This window comes from Polypterus senegalus, unplaced genomic scaffold, assembly GCF_016835505.1.
Source record: "Polypterus senegalus isolate Bchr_013 unplaced genomic scaffold, ASM1683550v1 scaffold_22, whole genome shotgun sequence".
NCBI lineage: Eukaryota > Metazoa > Chordata > Cladistia > Polypteriformes > Polypteridae > Polypterus > Polypterus senegalus.
This window is the reverse complement of record NW_024383861.1, coordinates 88105-108467: the sequence shown is the minus strand read 5'-3', so window position 1 is coordinate 108467 and position 20363 is coordinate 88105. Positions and strand designations below refer to the sequence as shown.

Here is a 20363-nt window from a genome sequence, read left to right as displayed (position 1 = left end):
ATTTTCTCTTTTTCCATAGCAGTTGACATTCTCCCTGTCTGGAACTTGCGCAAGGAAATCGGTAAGCAGAAGGTTTCATTAAATTTGTAGAAGCACTAACTAAAAAATAAAAATGAAAGTGAAGAAGTAATGTTTGAAAATGGCAGACTCTTGTTTTATACCTATTAACAGAGGCTCTGGTAGTTAATATGTCCACCCAAACCTGCTTAAAGTTATTATAAAAACCATGTTTGGTTATTGATGTGGAAGAAATGGATGACAGCTGTGATGTTTTCATGTTGAAGACCAGCAGGGCACCACGTCAGTGAAGTTGTGAAAAGCTTCCCTCATTAATTTAATGCACATTAACATTTCCATTTATTTACCTTGACACTTTTATTCAAAGCAGTCTACAAAACGATGTCAACATAATGGAGTAAACATCACACTTGTGACTGTTTAAGACCACATGTGACAGGACAAGGGGACAGAAGTGATCAGCAGAAGTGAAGGACTGTAAAGCAAACAGAACAACACAAGACTTGTTGATCTTAACTTAGTTACAAGAACTCATCAAAGCCATCACCAGTCAGGCAGGCTGGACATTTACAGGACAAAGGAGGCTTCAAACGCTTCTTAAACACACGGGGGAGTCAGCAGTTGGTATGGAGGTGGGCAGCTCATCTCACCAGAGAGGAGCTACACATGAAGACAATCTGGATTGGGATTTGATACCAGGCAGAGACACCATTTATAAGTAGAGCTGAGTGGCTGAGGAGTGGTCTCCATATACATAGGTGATGACTGCTCTGTAGGCAACCATCAACAATTTCAACTTAATATGGACTGATTGAGGGAGCCATCAATCACCACCCCAAGATTGTATGCCGACTTGGAGAATGTTAGTCATGACAAGCCAACTTGAACAGAGATGAGGTGTTGAATAGACAGGCAGGCTGGGATAACAAGAAGGTCTGTCTTTACCAGGTTGAGCTGGAGATGGTGCTCCTACATCCAAGTTGAGTGAGAAATGCTGACATTCTAACTTATTATTAAAGTGTTTAGAACAGCCCTCAGCTTTGTCTTCTTAGATAATTTTTCCAATTTTTCATCCAATTCTCCAATGTCATTTCTTATTCCTTTTTGTAGAAGGTGAAATTATCTTTGTGCCAGGTGCTGCCAGCCTGTTTTTGGCTCATGGCTCTCACTTATTTGCCTTGCCGTGTTCTCATTTGCCCCTTTGCTGTAGGCACACGTGCAGCCTGAACTCTCCAGTTTAGCAGTGGGACCTGAAGGCAAGAACTCGGCTTTAAAATGGCTGCTGTGTTTTTTCTGATTGCACGCTTGCACTTTTGTTCTGAGATTTTTCAGTCAAGGCTATGCAGCGCCATCCAGCAAAGAGCTACAAAAGTCCAGGATCATTTGCTCCATTAAAAGTAACCACAGTTACCTGAAAAGAGAAAGGAGATCAATATGAGGAATGCATTGACCACAAGAGATGACGCTGATCATAATGGGGCTGAGCGCCATCTTGACCTTTACCCACCACTGAAGAGGGCTGTCTGCTGGCACTACACTTGAAAAGCCCCCATGTGATCCTTCCATTTTGTGGAAAACATGACAGCAGTTTGAGGCTCCTGTTTCAAAGAAGCACATCACGTGTCACATGGATGTTCTGTCCGTGTTAGTGCAGCTTTCCTTTTTCACTTCAAAGCTTCAGTATTTGTTTAATTCTAAACTTGAGGTGTTGCTGATTCACTTTAGGCCTTTCAAGAGATTTTCCTGGAAGCTGGCGATTGTGAGGCTCTCACTCTACTTAACATTTTAATTTCTATGGCTGCATTTTGTCAGATGATGCCAATGTCAGCATGTTTCACATTAGTCTGATGCCAATCGAGACAGACAGGCAGCAGCATCCCATTGTCTGAGTGGTTTTTAAGATGTGAAAGGTGTGTGAACTTGCATGTCTCACTAGTCATTAATTAAAGAGGGGCAGTCATGATTAGTAAGGTTAGTCCATGGAGATGCTGGACAAGTCTGCACTCAGAGAGGAAATTCTGAGATGGCCAACCACAATCTTCTTGTCAAAGATACCACTGAATAGTAGATGTGGCATATGGATATATTGGCCTTCAAGAGGTTATACTCTGGTTGGTTTTGACCTCTCGATGTTACTACAACACTCAGCTGATGGTAGAAATGCTCATCTCCTTCCAGTCCAAATGTAATATCTCCTTTTTACACTGCAAATAATTTTTCAAGTTCTGATTAATCCCATAAGCCTGTCCTTTGCACTCCATGAAGTTTAACTTTGACCCCAATCAGAAAAAAATTATTTTAAACATTCATGTAGCCAAACATTTATTCTTTATGAAGATCTGCATTAATTCAGCAGCAGGCAGTAGATAAAGTAGTTAACCTTTAAAATATGCCAACTAATACCAGAATAGCAGTAAGACCTTCGGAAGGTGGCAGGACAAATAACAAATCCTTGGTGAGTAGTGAGAGAAGTGCTATATAAATGCAAAGAATTATTAATTATTATTATTATTATCTTCCCATACACGACTTTGTAACAACCATGATGGGTAACGGCTGTTAAGTTTGGCTCGGTCATATATTTCACAGGCTCTGACATAATTATCTATATCTACATGACGGTAGACCACCAATCTGGTCTTCAGAATTCCAGGGTGACCAGATTTGGAGATACAAGACCTCAGTCTAAAACCTCCCACTGGGCCACTTCAACAATAAACTGTAATGGCCCTGGACATCACACAGGAAGGGCTCTGTTTTCTTGAGCCTTCCTTCATTTTATGAATGGGCTTATTTACGTGAAATGTTGTCACTAAATTTTCTGGCTCAGAATTGGTCACATCAAATAGCAAAAGTCTATAAGTGGCTTGGCATTCTTGCCTTCAGTTTTATATGAAATGATAAAGTTAAACTGTCAAATGAATAAACCTGTATGGCTTGTCGAGCCCTCAGCCACTCGCCAATTTTCAAGCAGTCCAGATTTGTGAATTGTGAAGACCCTAAAACCCTCTTTAGTACCCCCAAACCGGTGCGTTCTTTACTCAAAGGTTATTTTAATATTAATTTTGAATTTCCTACATTATTGTTAGCATATACTGAACTGAATTAAAAAAAAGGCAAATTAAAATAGCTTTTGTCACACGTGCGACTAGAAGGGGGCTGAATGGACCAAGTAGATCGAGGTAATTACCCACCAGGCCAGGGGGTGGCAGGGTTCATTAAACCTACCTCTGTTATCTCTGCAGGCCAAATATGGGAAAACCTGCCTGATTCAAAGTCACTTCTGGTTCTGGCATCTAGACTGATGTCATTTCCACCTTTTGGCTTATAAAGCTGCCATCTTTTCTCAACTCTTCCGCTCAGTTCAGGACTCAAAACTGTGTACATGAGTGCTATTTCAAAACCCTTTTGCATCAAGAGACAATATATGGGTGATGTCCCAAACCTTTTTGTGTGTGTCAAGGCTCTTCATTTCACACTTTCCAATATCAGGAAATGCCTCCAGAGTATTAGTGCGGCCACACACGTGAAGTATTTATCGCCAGTTCAAATAGAATACCAGCGCTGTAGTTTTTTTTTTTTTTTCATTCAAACTAATATCTGCTTTGCCAGATGTCACCAAAGTCACTGAATCTGAAACTTTGACTGAATTATTTTTTTACAACCCTCTTCTACTTCTTTTTCTCAAACAAAAGACCCTCCAATTTGAGGCCCAGAATAAACAGCCCTTTCAAGTGAATCATGAATGCCATGACACACCATGTCATCTTTTAATCCTTCAGAAATTCCACTTCAGAATGCAGACAGAAGAGCAGCAGAAAAGTTAATATACTGTCACCTACTGGTCCTTTGGTCTGTTTAACATTCACCAGTCGCCTGGTGGCTACAGCTGGTATTTCTGGGTATCAGCAGGTCTTGCAGGAACAAAAGAAAATTATTACAGTAAAGGTGATCATCATTGCATATCTTAGTCATGCTCTAAAGAGTTTTGCCTATCGGATATTATGAGTGCTAATTTTCCATTTTCAGTAACAAAACTACCAGGCTGTAGGTCAAAAATGAGATGCCATTGATCTGTGAGGCTCCTACAAGTTCACTGGTCTCCCACCTAGTATCTGTGGCCCTTAAAAGTAAATAACAGAACTGCTGACACACATGGAGAGGGAAAATGGGAAAAGTCCCTGGCTATAGTTACCCTGAATCATTATCACTAAACACATTTTTTTTAAACAAAACTAAAAATTCAGTTGACAAAAATGTAAAAGTGTCAGCCAACTGGGGCCTGTCACTGAATTAGGGGCCCACCTTCCAACCCAAAGTTAGATGATTAAAGTACACAAAGAGGACCAGCAAGAACACAACAGAAGAAGAAGATACGTGAAAAGGGGTAACAGTAATAGCACACTTTAAATAACAAGAATTACAAAAACAGAATACAAAAAATAATGAAACCCCAAGATACATGAGAGACTTGGAGCTGCTGAGAGGTCAGACATTCAAGTTGATGGTCTGCTTTAATTGTTTTGTAGGATAGGAAAGAAATGACTGACCGCCAGGTCCCTCACACTAAATGATCTGTAAGTTTACTAACATTTAAACAAGGACCAGAGATGAATCTTTCATACAAATTATGTTTTTAAACGAGTGACAGAGCTCAGTTCAGGTGGGAATCCCTTTATGGGCTTTCCAAATGAATTGTTTAGGATGTTAGCTCATGTCAAAGTAAAAAACACACTTTCAAATACCAAACCAAAATCAGAGCCAAAACAAAGTACATCAACACCAAAATGCTTTCTCTAATTATTTATTGTTTAAAGCACTTTTTTGTAATCATTATATTAATAAATTTAACCACACAGCACCATAGCAACTTAACACACAAAATTGTCGCATTTATAAAATGTAGAAAAACAAAATAGGGGCCTTCCGGTTAGTTTATGTGAGCTTCACGCTTTTACAGTCTAACAATTATTACACTATATTAGTATGTGCTTTTACATTTGCTTATCCCTCAGTATTCTTTAATCTTATTTGCATACATCCCAGTATCTTATTCCTCTTGATAAACATTGTCATATATGTTTGTTGACCCAGTTCTCTGTCACTTTAACACTAGAATCCCTGAAGCCTATGAAAAAAGTTGTAATGCCAGGCCACCTTAAATTCCTTCGCACCTCTCCATTCAGCATCTTATGTTTTGCAAATGTGTCGATCAGCACAAGCAGCAAGCAGCCTACTATAACACCCCACCCCACCCCATCCAACCCAATGGAGCAGACATCTCCCAGCTCAAGTCTCTTTATCGTGGTGTGAGGTGCCTGGAGTTGTAGAGGGTAAATAATACAAGATATCATTATTTAGAATACATGCATTTCATGAGTGTTCCGTGTCTAAACCAATCTGTGTAAATGTAGGATCTAAGGAACTGGAGGTGATTTGTGAAAGGTGGGTAAGATAATTGAAGGAACTTCCTAAGAGCAGCTTATGGTTATCATTTGTGTGAAACTGAAATAACAGAATTTATAAAAATGGAGATCAGACCTTCAGAAATGAAGAATCTAAGAAACTGATGAAACAGAAACCTCTTGTGATGATGTGGACATTGTTAATCAACTCACAGTCATTCATGCCTGTTTCTTTTTTTTTTTTCAGAGATGGCACAACATCCAGGTACGTCTCCACTGTTGTTATTTTAGTTATTTTTCAATCATTTAATTCAAGTACAGCTTCAACCATGGACCACCCAAACCAATAAGGCATCACCAATGTCACAGACAGTTTGCTCCAACTGGAGGAGCCCACCTGAACTTGTGCACAAACAGCTCGTGAACCTCAAGTTGCTATTGCTAGGTTAGTTAGAGCAGTCACTTGATCTGATTGGGTGTTTGGACTAAATGGGAGGGGCGAGTGAAGGTTTGGGAAGGGGGTGGAGACTGGCGGAGCAGGGGTGTTGTGTATTTATGATCAAACTTTAATAAACATTAAAGATAAAAGGAATGTGCGACAAAGAAGTGAAATTCTTGAAAAGGATGAAACTGAATGAAAGGATTTAAAGACATTAATAAGCTGGTGACAGTAATTGCAAGAGAGGGAAAAAAAGGAACAAAGAATCCAATGAAGAAGAAACAGAAAGTGACCTTCCGTCTGTAAACCGACAGTGTGAGTCGAACAAAATGTGCATCAAGGTGAAAAACGCAGGCTTCCTGCAAAGGCAAAAGTTTGGGAGAGTGCGACAGGATATCTGCTGTCTTATGAAGGTTGGCTGGCATGGGGGGTGCAGTCAGTAGTCAGTGCTGCTGCCTCAAGGACACAGCAGTCTGAATTTGAGTCCAACACATGGTGGTGGTCTGTGTGGACTCTGCATGTTTTCCTCTTCTCTCTCTGTTTATTCTCCTGATTGGTCAGCTTTTTCAAACCACACCCCATTTTGTGTGTTAAGTAATTGGCAGTTCTAAATGTCCTCATGTGAGTGTGTATGTATGTGTGTGTGAGTGGGCCCAGTTTCAAACTGCATTTGCTATGAAGGACTAAGAAAAGGCCCAACTGTAAATATGAACAATGGAGGAGCAGGTAACAGGACAAGCACGCGGCCCACACACGTCAACCTCACTGGGCTTTCCTTCCACACCGAGTTATCAGGCTGTAGTCCAGTTATTTCCATAAAGCAATACAGTGGGCCCTCTGAAGTTACCTTTAAAAACACCCAAAAGTCACTTAGTGGTGCAAGAAACTGTTTTTTTTTTTTTAAATGTTGAGAGAAGAACTGAAAAGAAGAAAAAAGTCAAAGTCGAAGAAGCAGCAGGACCATTTGAACCTTGAAATGTGTTTCTCTTTCTGCTAAGAAATTGAGTTCTAAATGTTCTTCTTTACAGAAGGCCTCAGCTGCAATGAGCACTTTGATTGGTCAGTTACTCGTCCAATACATTTCTTAGTGCAATTATCGTTATAGATACTGTAGAGGGGCCCAACCACACTGCCCCTAGAGATTTGGGGACTGCTAATACTTTATCTGGACTTCCTTGACTTTTCTCGTAGTCCTCGTATCAGACAGCTATACGTCTTTTTTTAGGTCACTAACATGTCTCTCTTGTGCTAAATGAACATTTCTGGCTGTAAATTAAACAGACAGACCCCCTGTGATACTCCAGTAAAAACAGAAGCTCTGCTCCGTCCTGCCTTTGGATTGGTCACCTTCTCTTCATTTTTTTCTCCATTCTTTGATTTTCAAACTAAGGTGACATTGCTGCCTTGTCTTTTGGACCTACCTAAGCTGCTCTACTTAATGCCACTGTATGCCCCCTAAATTTTCTTTTGATGTGAGGTGGCCTATACTGCCCCCAATATAAAGTTGGGGGCATATATGTCATATTCTGAGAACTTAAAGTAACGTTTATTTTACTGACGTCTTTTATTCTCTTTTTGTAATCCGCACTCAGGACAACAAGGTCAGCTGACAGTTTAGACAATAAGGGGCTTTTAAAGACCTGGGGCCTCATGTACAAATGGTGTATTTGAACAAAAATGTTGCATCTCCCATTTCCATGTTCACTTCTAGATGCATAAAAACTACAGTTGGCATAAAGTCACACACATTTTCATGGCAGCCCTCTGCCTTGCATACGCACGTTTCTATTTGGTTTTCCAAACTGGCAGCACCCAACGTCAAAGCAGTGCTCCTGTTTCTGTGGTCTGCTTTCTTTTTTCAGATTCACATCAATGACGTGGGTTTTATCACATACACTGAAATTAACTGCATATAATTTACAAATTTAATTCACTTGATTGCAGTCATTCTGTAACAATATAATGGTGCACACAATGGCCAAACTATTCTAATTACCATGGCTGCTTTAGCGTTGTTAGAAGTCATCACAAATGGAAGGATTAGAAGAGAGCCTACATTTATAGATGATGATGACTATCTTCTGAATTGATTTTGATTTCTCAGAGCTCTCCTCTTAGCACTGTGTGCTGAACTGGCGCCAGCTTTACAAAGGTAGACTTTGAGGAATTGCGCTCTACCTGCTGCTTTGCAAGTTCTGTCCACTCTCAGGTTTTTAGCCACAGGAGCTTTTCAGCGTGAACTGGCTGACTGATTGGGTATTTCACAAACATCATTTGCCAGCTGTATAGGATGGTATTATCCTCTTGTCATCCAGATAGATAAGATTTCCTTACACTGTAGTTGAACTGCAAAAAATCAAAGAGCAATTTTCAGCAACATCTGGTTTTCCAAATGTAATCGGTGTGGTCAGCTTCACACACATGGCTATTGCAACAGCTCTGGACAACTGATATCAGCCAGGGATCAATCATCAAAGAAATGAGCTGCCATTACATTATCTATAGCAGGAGAGACTATTAAGATGGCAACTCTGCAAAGTCACAGGTGCTTTTTCCAACTAGTGTGTCAAAAGCAGTCCTTTTAAAGATAAAGAGCAGAGAATCAATCCATTGTACAGCTTGGCACCGACACTACACTATAAAGGCACCTTCAGAGAATGAATCTGCTTATGTAAATAGAAAGCATTTCCACTTTATTAATGTGCTACTCGACAATGCACAGAAAGTGTGTCTCATTGTGCAAGCCTGTAATGTGCTGCATATAAAATGTGCCACACAATTGTAGTTTGCTCGTACCTGAGGAGATGCGCTATGATGACTCTGACACACCAAATGATCAGCCAAATAAGACAGCACTACAACTTCATTTGAATGTAATTAGCAGGATGTAAAAACAGGTCTTCAGATGCAGCATTTATTTGTTTAAACAATTTATTTAATTTGTGCTCAATATCACATAGTACCGCCCTTATATTCCTTAGTTCATTGGCCACATCTCTTACATCAACCACAATTGCATTTTGTGACTCCAGAACAGTCCGTACAGCACACAGCCAGATGGTCACTCAGTGGTTTCTATGCACAGAGGTGTGTGTGCAGAAGATGTGCTTGGCACAGCAGTATCATCATGTCATTGGCACGGGGGTCAGCTTTAGTAATATTGTCTGTAACAGAATAAACAGATGTCAGGCTACGACTCTCCTTATCACGATGACTTTGATATCTGACCACTTTTTTTAATTTTGTGCGCTGTGCGACTTTCTGAGCTTGACCTTTCGAGTGTCTCCACCACTTTGTTGTTTATACCACTGCTTAAGCTGCATTCACTGAAATTATTCTTTTTCTCACATGCTTTTGTGATTGTCTTTTAATCAAGCACTGAACAGAAGGAGATATTTATATTGATTTGCATATTAAAATATGCAAAATTCTGGGTGGAGTCAGGGTGGGGCGGCAGGTGCATGCACATTCGTTACATTTCACTTTGACGGGGATTTATGAAGCTGAAAGTTGGCTTACGCATGGTTTTGTGTATCTGAATTTTTTTGTGTGTACGTGCATTTCTGCTTATGTCTGTACACCGTATTTTAGTGTGAATTCTACGCACGCCGTTATACATGAGGCCCCTGGTGGTCATGTAATGAAAGTCCCTGAACTGCAGCAAGAGATTTTAATACAAATGAAAGCCTTCCAAATACATTTTTTACCATTTCCACTGTGAATTTGAACTCAAATACAAATCCTGCCCAAGTAGCAAGTCTTTGCCTGGGTTAAACTAGAGGCAAGGGAGGAGACATGTCAGCCATAGTGGTACAAGTGTGGAGAGAAGAGGTGAGGGGAGCCACAGAGCAGTTGAGACTGAAGTGTTTTCATTGATTCAGCTGAGGGGTCCACTTCAACAACTTCTTTCACAACATGAAATGCTTCTGTTCAGCTACATTTAGCATATAAACTGTTGAGTCCATGAAGGAGTTGAGATTGATGTGCATTTACTTTGACCATAGGCAGGCATACCAGACTGACTTTTAGCACTCTAAAGTCCACAGCTCCTTCATCACACTCCTTTTTTCTTTCCTCACTGCAGCTTTGACTCTGAAGTTTTATAAAGTTATTAATGAATTCTCACATGAAGATCTTCTCAAGATCACAGAGAACTACAAGCTCCAGCTGGCCTACGTGATGAACTTCGACATCAGCAGCGTCCTGCAGCTCGTGGTCAACAAGCGCATCATCACCAATGATGAGGCAAAGGTGGGCTGTCTCTTTGTTACTGGTTTATACTGGTCTTTGAGCTCTTCCCATTACATGTTGTCATTGACATTCCTGGAGATTAGATGGGTGGCAGTAGACCTGAATTTATATGACACCATTGAATCCTGAGATGTAGCAAGGACTGACAATACAGCAGATGTGCAGGTCTGTGTGGATGTCACTCCTGGGAGGTAAAGGCACACAATCTGGTAGGTTTATGAAGAAGGCAGAGGGGAGATGTTCATGGACTAAAGCGCAAGCTGTAAGTGTAAGAACATAAGAAAAGTTTAGACAAAAGAAGGCCATTTAGGTCAAAATGGCTTATCAAGCCTGAGTCATTTAACCATCTGGAGGGCCCCAAAGACCTGCTATCTACCACACTGCTTAGTGACTCACATCATGTTATATGTGGTTCTCTGTGTGAAGACAAACGTTCACATGTTTGTGTGAAATTCACCATCAATGGTTTTCAATGGCATTCTAGTTGAACGAGTCGTGTTAAAGCAAAAACTGCTGTCCACCAAACTCAGTCCCTTCACCACTTTAAACACTTTCACCATGTCTCCTGTTAATCTCTGTCTGGTACAACTAAACAGATTCAGCCCAGCATTCCATGGGCCTTATAAGTCACCTGTGTTTGCGTATGTAATATTTTACACCACATGTGTGTCACTTTCAACAGTAAGTCACATTAAACTTCATCTGACGCATGTCTGCCTAAGTCTGAATTCTGTCCAGATTGTTTTCTGTCTAAGGTGTCTGCCATTGCACTTGTTCAGTCTTATTCAGTCTCAGATGCACTTCTTAAATATATACTCTGTATGTTCAATTTCCTCATAACTATTCATGGTGGCTCTAAAATCCGTACTGACCCCTGCTCTCTTTTCTGTTTCTTTTTCCGGTTTCTTTGTGGTGGTGGCCTGCGCCACCTCCGCCTACTCAAAGCTTCATGATGCTCCAACAATGATGGATGGATTAAAAGGCAGAAGTCTATGTGACCATCTTCATCAAGCCCTTCCGTGAGAATCCTAAATCCAAAGAGGACTGTTTCATTTATATTAGGTAGAATGCCCAGAGGGGACTGGGCGGTATCATGGTCTGGAATCCTACAGATTTTATTTTTTCTCCAGCCGTCTGGAGTTTTTTTTGTTTTTTCTGTCCCCCCTGGCCATTGAACCTTACTCTTATTCGATGTTAATGTTGATTTATTTTGTTTTCTTATTGTGTCTTTTATTTTTCTATTCTTTAATATGTAAAGCACTTTGAGCTACAGTTTGAATGAAAATGTGCTATATAAATAAATGTTGTTGTTGTTGTTGTTGTTAAATACCAGTGGAGTAGAAATTAAGGAGAAGTGCATTTAGGACAGAAGCCAAGGACCACTGTTTCACATAAATTACTGAGTCACAGAGTTGAAGCACAAACTATGACAGCCTTAAAGATGGACCTGGAGGAGACACTGAGACAGCTGAGCTACTGGACAAACCAACAAGACACTGTGGGCAGAGTTTGAGACCACTTTAGAAAAAGGAGTCCATTAAATTTGATCTTCTTTTGAACCATCAGCTAAAGAAATTGACAGGAATTACAATGTGTTTGAACATAGTGTTGAATTCTGGGACATAAAATAGACATGCAAACTAGACAAGAACCCTGGGAAATATGCAAATGTAAAGAAAACTTTAAGAACAAAAGTTACTATCTTTGTTACAGCACAGTAATTCTGTTAGACCTCAGCGCAGAATTTGATTCTGTCAAGTGTGACATTCTACTGCCCAGAATGGAGACCTGCCCTCCTGTGGTTTAAGTTGTAGGTGACAGATGGGCCACAGCAGGTCCAGCTCAGTGCAAGTCACACTAGGTGGTCCTCAACTCTCTGTCCTCAACCCTCTACTCTTCTGTATTTCCAGGCTTCACATTGACCGTGTTATTTGTAGCTTTGGACTGGGTTGTCATGTTTATGCAACAACAGCAACAACAACATTTATTTATATAGCACATTTTCATACAAAAAATGTAGCTCAAAGTGTTTTACAAAATGAAGAATCAGAAAAATAGAAGACACAATAAAAATAAAAATAAGTCAACATTAATTAACATAGAATAAGTAAGGTCCGATGGCCAGGGTGGACAGAAAAAACAAAAAAAAAAAACTCCAGAGGCTGGGGAAAAAATAAAATCTGTAGGGATTCCAGACCATTAGACCGCCCAGTCCTCTCTGGGCAATCTACCTAACATAAATGAAACAGTCCTCTTTGTATTTAGGGTTTCATGGAAGGACCTGATGATGATGGTCACGTAGACTTCTGGCTTTCAGTCCATCAATGTTGGAGCATCATGATGCTTTGAGTAGGTGAAGGTGGCGCAGGCCATCAGAAAAAGAAACAGAAGAGAGAGTTGGGGTCAGTATGTATTTTAGAGCCACTGTGAATAGTTATTATGATGAATTGAACATACAGAGTATCAGGATTAAGTTAAAGTGAAGTTATAAAAGGCCATGTTAAAGTAATGTGTTTTCAGCAGTGTTTTAAAGTGCTCTACTGTATCAGCCTGGTGAATTCCTATTGGCAGGCTATTCCAGATTTTAGGTGCATAACAGCAGAAGGCCGCCTCACCACTTCTTTAAAGTTTAGCCTTTGGAATTCTAAGGAGACACTCATTTGATGATCTAAGGTTACGATTTGGAATATAAGGTGTCAGACATTCCGATATATAAGATGGAGCGAGATTATTTAAGGCTTTATAAACCATAAGCAGAATTTTAAAGTCAATCCTGAATGACACAGGTAACCAGTGTAGTGACATCAAAACTGGAGAAATGTGTTCAGATTTTCTTTTCCTAGTTAGGATTCTAGCAGCTGCATTCTGCACTCGTTGCAAGTGATTTATGTCTTTTTTGGGTAGTCCTGAGAGGAGTGCGTTACAGTAATCTAGTCGACTGAAAACAAAAGCGTGAATTAATTTCTCAGCATCTTTCAATGATATAAGAGGTCTAACTTTAGCTATGTTTCTTAAGTGAAAAAATGCTGTCCTAGTGGTCTGATGAATATGCGATTTAAAATTCAGATTACAGTCAACAGTTACCCCTAAGTTTTTACTCCGCCTTAACTTTTAATCCTAATGCATCAAGTTTATTTCTGATAACCTCATTGAATCCATTATTGCCAATCACTAAAATTTCAGTTTTCTCTTTATTTAGTTTGAGAAAATTACTATTCATCCATTCAGAAATACCAGTAAGACATTGTGTTAGTGAATCGAGAGAGTCGGAGTCATCAGGTGCTATTGATAAGTACAGCTGTGTGTCATCAGCATAGCTGTGGTAGCTCACGTTGTAACCTGAGATAATCTGACCTAACGGAAGCATGTAGATTGAGAAGAGCAGCGGACCCAGGATAGAGCCTTGTGGAACACCATATCGGATATCATGTGTCTTTGAGATTTGATTACCACAACTCACAAAGAATTTTCTCCTGCCAGGTAGGATTCAAACCAATTTAAGACACTGCCAGAGAGGCCCACCCATTGACTAAGGCGATTTCTAAGAATATTGTGATCAATGGTGTCAAATGCAGCACTCAGATCTAAGAGGATGAGAACAGATAAATGGCCTCTGTCTGCATTTAATCGCAAGTCATTTACTACTTTGACGAGTGCAGTTTCTGTGCTGTGATTTGTTCTAAAACCTGACTGAAATTTATCAAGAATAGCATGTTTATTGAGGTGGTCATTTAACTGCATAATGACTGCCTTCTCTAGAATTTTACTTAAGAAGGGCAGGTTAGAGATGGGTCTAAAATTTTCAAAGGCAGAGGGGTCAAGATTATGTTTCTTAAGTAGGGGTTTAACTACAGCAGTCTTAAGACAGTCTGGGAAGACCCCCGTATCTAATGACGAATTAACTATGTCAAGAATATTATCAATTAGCACGCCTGATACTTCTTTGAAAAACCTTGTTGGTATTGGGTCAAGGACGCAGGTGGAGGGTTTCAGTTGAGAAATTATACGATGTAATTCAGGTAAATCTATCCTGGTGAAAGAATTTAATTTGTTTATAATGAAGTACCGGGCTTTGGAGGTTCTGCAGTGTTGAGGAGATATACTATGTTATCTCTAATATCATTAATTTTTTGATTGAAAAATACAGCAATGTTCTCACAGGTTTCACTGGAAGTATTTTGGAGGCATTCCTTTGTGTTACCTGGTTTAACAGACGATCAATTGAAGAAAACATTCAGATGACATGCAGATGACACTCAGATCTGTTTCAGTGTTAAAACTGAAAGTTCATCAGAGCTTTCTCAGCTCACAACTTGCCTCAGTGAAATTAAAACCTGGATGGAATAGAACTCTTTAAAAATGAAACTGTAACAACACTAAACTTCTGCAAACTGCCACTAAAGCCCAGTTTAAGAAAATGAGCTCCCTTGGTGATGATGCCATCAGATCTTCTACTCTTATTAGGAATCTTGGTGTCCTTTTTGATTCCTCCCTTTCTTATTCCACCCACATAAACCACATTATTTAACTTTCCTACTTCCACCTCTGTCATGTATCCCGTGTCCGCTCATTCCTCTCCTTTTCTCATGATGAGACACATGTCTGTCCCGCATTGACTACTGGTATTCCCAACTCTCAGCTGCCTCTTCTAATTTGTTATCATAGCTCCAGCTTGCTCAGAACTCCTTAATCCACCTTGATAAAAGGATGTGTGTCTGTCTGTCTGGCTGGGTTCTATGTCACTGTCATTCCAACAGATGGCACTTCACAAACGTTAGCACTGCCTTTATGAATCTTATACAAAATAGCCTATAACAGAGACATATGTATTATGTGGTCCATTGCAAACCTTAACACTGAGGTCTGCGTTGATTACTTACATTACAACCCGTCTTAGGTGGTCAGCACAGCTCATAACCAATACAGCTTTAAATGGCCTCACACCGCACTACATCAGTGACCTCCTCCATCACTAGACTCCTGTCTGCCCCCTAAGGTCCACTGAGCTTTGCTGTGTCCCAACCTAACCTGTGCTCTTTGGGTGGCAGAGCCTTCATTTTTATACTGAGCAGACTGTGAAATAACCTCCCTAAATGAAAGAGTTCACCTGACTGCATTCACTCTTTTACAAAAACAACTTCAAACACATTTGTCCTGGAGGGCATTTAACTTTGAAATACATGGTGCCTGGTTTAAGAAGAACAGACTCTTTAAATTACATGGACATTGGGAGGATGTCTTTGAGCAAATAAAAGCCCATGTCAGATCACAGTAGTCAGTGATGACATCAAACATGGTTCCCTCTAAACACTCCTGTTCCACTCTGTAATAATTCATCTCTCATCCTTGTACTAAATTAGCATGGCCCCCCTAGCCTGAGGTCAATAGCATCAGTTTGGACCTCAAAGAAGAAGTGCTGAGGATCTGGCTGGACTAATTTAGGTGGACTTTTACTACAAGGTCCTTCAGTTTCAAGAAAGCCTCTGACATGAATGAGACCAGTGCCAGGGACCCCTTTTCTAATACACTGGTACAAAGGGGTCAGAAAAGTCAGCCAAACAGGAATTAGATTGTGGAACCTCTCTGTCATTTCCCAAAAAAAACTTGTTTTTATCTCTGTAGGTTGAGGATAGTTTTGATGGCCTCTATCTTCTCTCTGTCCACATGAACCCCAGCATCAGACTCCACATGCACCAGGAAAATAAGCTGTTTTACAGGAAATATCATATTAAGAAAAAGTTGAGCCCATTCCAGGCTGGAGAAAACCACATTGAGGTCTCACAAGTGTTGGTGCAGGTTTGGAGAAAAAATGATGATATCATCTGCTGTATATACACATAACAGCATTTTCCAATGAATCCCTCAAAACCTGATCCATCAATCTTTGTAAAGTGGCCCCTGCATTTTTAATCCAAAGGGCATCACACGGAAATGGAAGAATCCTTGACATTTTTTCTATGCTATTCTTATTCATGTGTATCCAGATCCAGGATCCAACATTTTCATAGTAAAGTGCAAAGAGCTAAAGATCAGACATGGATTCTAAAACATCATGTACCAAAGTCACTGCTTTTTGTTTTAGCATTTAATGCCCGTTGTCAACACAAAACCTATAGGGGCCATTAGGCTTTGAGATTAGAACTACAGAGGACTTCCAAGCTGAGGAAGAAGATCTCAAAATGCCCTCCTTTTACATCTTAGTCACACTGTATTTTATGATTTGAATTTTCTTGGGAGAAACTCTCTGTGCTGTATTTCTGAAGGGTTTCTAGGTTGTCTGTAACACCCGCTTGCTTCACTTAGTAACATGAAAAGCGTCACTGATTCACATGAACGGCAATCAGTGCTGATATACGTTACACTGAAAAAGATCTGGGAAATCTGCACAACTACAGAAACATCACAACACAATCACTACAACAATCTTACAAGAAGCAGAAATGCATTGAATGACAAAATTCAATATCCCTGCATGGAAACAAAATGTCACTTACCATCCCCTTTACAAGTACATCATTAACAAACACAAGGAAAACAGAAATATTGAGAAAATGAAAACACAGCTCCTCATCATCAGTGAATTGAACATGACTCCGATGTCACAAGTCTCCAGCAAACATTTTTAGTCTAAGAGAAGCTTTAGTATTCGTGTCCAAAGATGTACCTCTTAAAACGAAATTAAAAATGTCCTCCTCTCACACCTCCTTTACCTTCAATGCACTCCCATATCTTCAGGCCATTTTTATTTCATTATGGACTTGTGTAAATGAAGCTCCTTACTGACTTCCTGACTTCTTTCCACCATCCACTTCCTAGTTATCCTTAGATTTTCCACCAATCAGCTCACACAGGACATTTCCCATACAATGCTGGGTAATTCCTTTAAGGGCAGAGACAGGCAGACTACAAACCCAGGGAACTGCATACAGAAACATTCAGCAGGCAGACCATATTAGTGAGACAGTTAGCTACAATTTTCCCCAATAAATAACATTTCTTTTTTGTGTATTCAGAGACAAGTGCAAAGACATGCAGGTTAGGTGCATTGGAGATCCTAAATTGTCCCTAATGTGTGCTTGGTGTGTGGGGGTGTGTGTGCCCTGCAGTGGGCCGGTGCCCTGCCCGAGGTTTGTTTCCTGCCTTGCGCCCTGTACTGGGTGGGATTGGCTCCAGCAGACCCCCGTGACCCTGTGCTAGGATATAGCAGGTTGGATAATGGATGGATGGATGGATGGTTGGAGACAAGTGGCTCTCATCCATCCACTCCTTTAACTCACTGACACAATTCATGAAGGACACCATTGAAGAAATGTCATTTAGTCTAAAAGGAAGGTACAGTTGAGTATCATCTGCATATGAGTGACAATGAATGTGATGTTTTCTAATGGCCTCTTCACACACCGTGGGCACTGAACACCACAGCACAGTCCTTGTTGCAAATTCCAAACCTCCGATCTTCAGTTCCCATTCTAAACTCACCCTACGTTTATATCAATTAAGGGGCTGCACCTTCAATTATAATTTATTATTTCAATCAACATTTTGCTGCAGGTTAATAAAGTTATCTTTTTACAATAATAATAATAATAATACGTAATAATGCAGTAATCAGGTTGTTTTATTGTAATGTAATTCTGAGGACATATTTGTTCACTCTCTGCTTATAGAGTAACCATTACTGTGGATTAAGAAAGTCTTCAGACCCCTTCACTTTCTGCACACTTTATTGTGTTGTAGATTTCATTTTATGTGGATAATCTCACCACCCCAGAATGACAAAGTGAAAACACATTTTCAGAAAGATCTGCAAATTTAAATCATCACAACTTGAAATCTCTTATTCCTTGAAGTATTCGAAGCCTTTGCTGTTGCACTCCAGATTACTCTCAGGGTCATCGTGTTTGCTTTAATTCTTCTTGAGATGTGTTGCGAACTTCATAGGAGTGCACCTACGACACACTGACTGGACATCATTTAGAAAGGCAAACATGTACCTGTTTGTAGAAGGACCTCAATTCACAATGTATGTCAGGACAAAAACCAAAGCATGAAGTCCACAGAACTCCTTGTATTCCTCTGTGATCAAATGCTGGTGAGGCAGAAGTCAGGGCAAGGGGATAACAACACACCTAAAGCTTTGATTGTTTCCAGATCCCGGTGGTCATTAAAAATAGAGAAATTAAACATGTTTGAAGCCACCAGGAGCTGGTCATCCAGCAAAGCTGAATAAGCAAGCAAACATGGCCTTAGTAAAGGAGGTCAACAAGAACCCAATGGTCACTCTAATAGAACTTGAGAAGTTCTCTGCTAAAATGGGAGACCAGTCACTGTTTATAATCTGCCTAATGCCAATGCCTAGGGTGAAACATAGTGGTGGAGGGACAGGCGGACTGGTCAGAACTTAAGAAAGGATAAGTGCAGCCAAATACAGAGAGAGTCTTGAAGAAACCTGCTATAAAATGCACACAGACTCCAACTGGGGTGACAGTTCAGTGACCCTAAGCATACAGCCAATACAACACTGGAGTGGCCCAGCCAAAGCCCACACTAAACCCCATAGGACAAGTGTGGAGAGGTCTGAAGATGACAGATTACAGACGCTCCCCATCCAGTCTAACACAGCTTGAGAGGATCTGCCAGGACGAATGGAATCAACTGCCCAAATCTGGGTGTGTAAAGAGACTTACTAAGAAAACTTGAAACTGGAATTGCTGCCAAAGGGGCTTCCACAAAGTACTGAATTAAAGGTCTGAATACTTGTAGAAATTTGAGATTTCAGTTTTTGACTTTAATTCAGTTTGCAAGCCTTTCTGGTCACGTTTTCGCTTTGCTATTATGGGTTATTAAGTGTGGCGTGTTGGGCAAAAATGGCAAATTTCTTCATTTAAAATGAAATGTACAACCCAAAAAAAGTGTGCAGAAAGTGAAAGGTCTGAAGACTCATTTCCATTTCTAATTTATTTATTGATTTTTTAGTTTTATGTCTAACTTACCAAAAACAGAAGAAATCATCTCATACACAAGCAGCCTGAAGGTTTCTCTGCTGGTGTTTGACTGACTTGAACTGAGAATCAGAGAGGTTTTTAAATGAGTAAAAGAGAGAAATCTACAGAATATGACGTCTCTGAAGGTACATTTGAAACTGTAAACTAATCCGTGGTTGAAGTCACACAGAATGTTTCTCTGTTTTAAGACAGACGAGTTTGCAAATTTGCCAATGCAACTTAAATTTGAAAACTTTGTACACAGAATTACCAGCCTGCACTTAATAAGCTGAAATAAGATGAGCGACACATTAAAAACATATGGAGAGATTATGAGATAACAGCAATAAGAGAAACCTGACTAGATAACAAAGTTGAGGATGAGTAGAACAGACGGGTACAAATTATTGAAGAAAGATGGACGAATGTGACAAGGTGGGGAGTCACCATTTACATCAAACAGACTTCTTCAGTGTGACGTGAGCTACAACTTAGTGAGGATGTGTGGACTCGACTGGACAGCATCAGGGATCAAGGCCTCATGATAGGAGGGGGTTATAGACCACCAAATGCAGACAAGAGTTTCAGTAACTCACTTGCTTTGTTCTTGATAACCTTACCATTAAGGTTAGTAATTTTAATGTCTGACTCGGCTGATTTCAGCTTATTAAAAAGGCATATCATAGTCCTGGAGGGCTGACCTCTCAAATAGCATAAGAGCAGGAGTTTGTAGACGTCATCAGCGACCATTTATAACACACCAATGTTGGGGGTGAAGCCTGCCTAGATTTAGTGTATCAAAGTGATTAAACCATTAGAGCCAAGCGACAGTAATAATAATAATAATAATAATTTCATTTTTTATGAGGTATCTGGATGAGATATTTGGAGAGCTTAACTATTAGTCAAACAAATGAGTGACAAATGGCCTGAGGGGTCTCCTTTCGTTTCTCACATCTCTTATGTTCTTCTTTTTTAACACATTTTTCAGGATTTGGAGGAAGCACATATATAAAAATTAAAACGGTTAAGTTCAACTGTAGAAGGGCAAGTTTTGGACAGATGTGCCAAAAAGGTATTCAGCAAGTTTAAAAGTGTTTTATGTATAATGGAGGACAAGTTCAGACTGAGATTTAACAAAGGTAAGAAATGAAAGAAAACTCAATAATGGATAACCCAAGGATCAAAAAAATGGGACACAACAAATGCATTTAGTCAGAGAGGTGATTATGATAGCATTAATCTGGATTTTCAGATAAAGTCCCA

The 20363-nt window shown here is 39.9% G+C and overlaps 1 protein-coding gene across 2 annotated transcripts in view; it reads left to right on the top strand.

Annotated features, from left to right (window-relative positions):
- Positions 1–20363, top strand: part of LOC120521629 (NACHT, LRR and PYD domains-containing protein 3-like) — a 99052-nt gene that overhangs the window by 39109 nt on the left and 39580 nt on the right. Inside the window, exons 7-9 of one of the 2 annotated variants that reach the window (XM_039743121.1) lie at positions 23–61; positions 5671–5688; positions 9947–10113. In XM_039743121.1, the coding sequence (XP_039599055.1) occupies positions 23–61; positions 5671–5688; positions 9947–10113 (224 nt within the window). Of the gene's footprint in view, positions 1–19; positions 62–5670; positions 5689–9946; positions 10114–20363 lie in introns of both variants that reach the window. The other variant, XM_039743120.1, reaches the window with a different exon arrangement.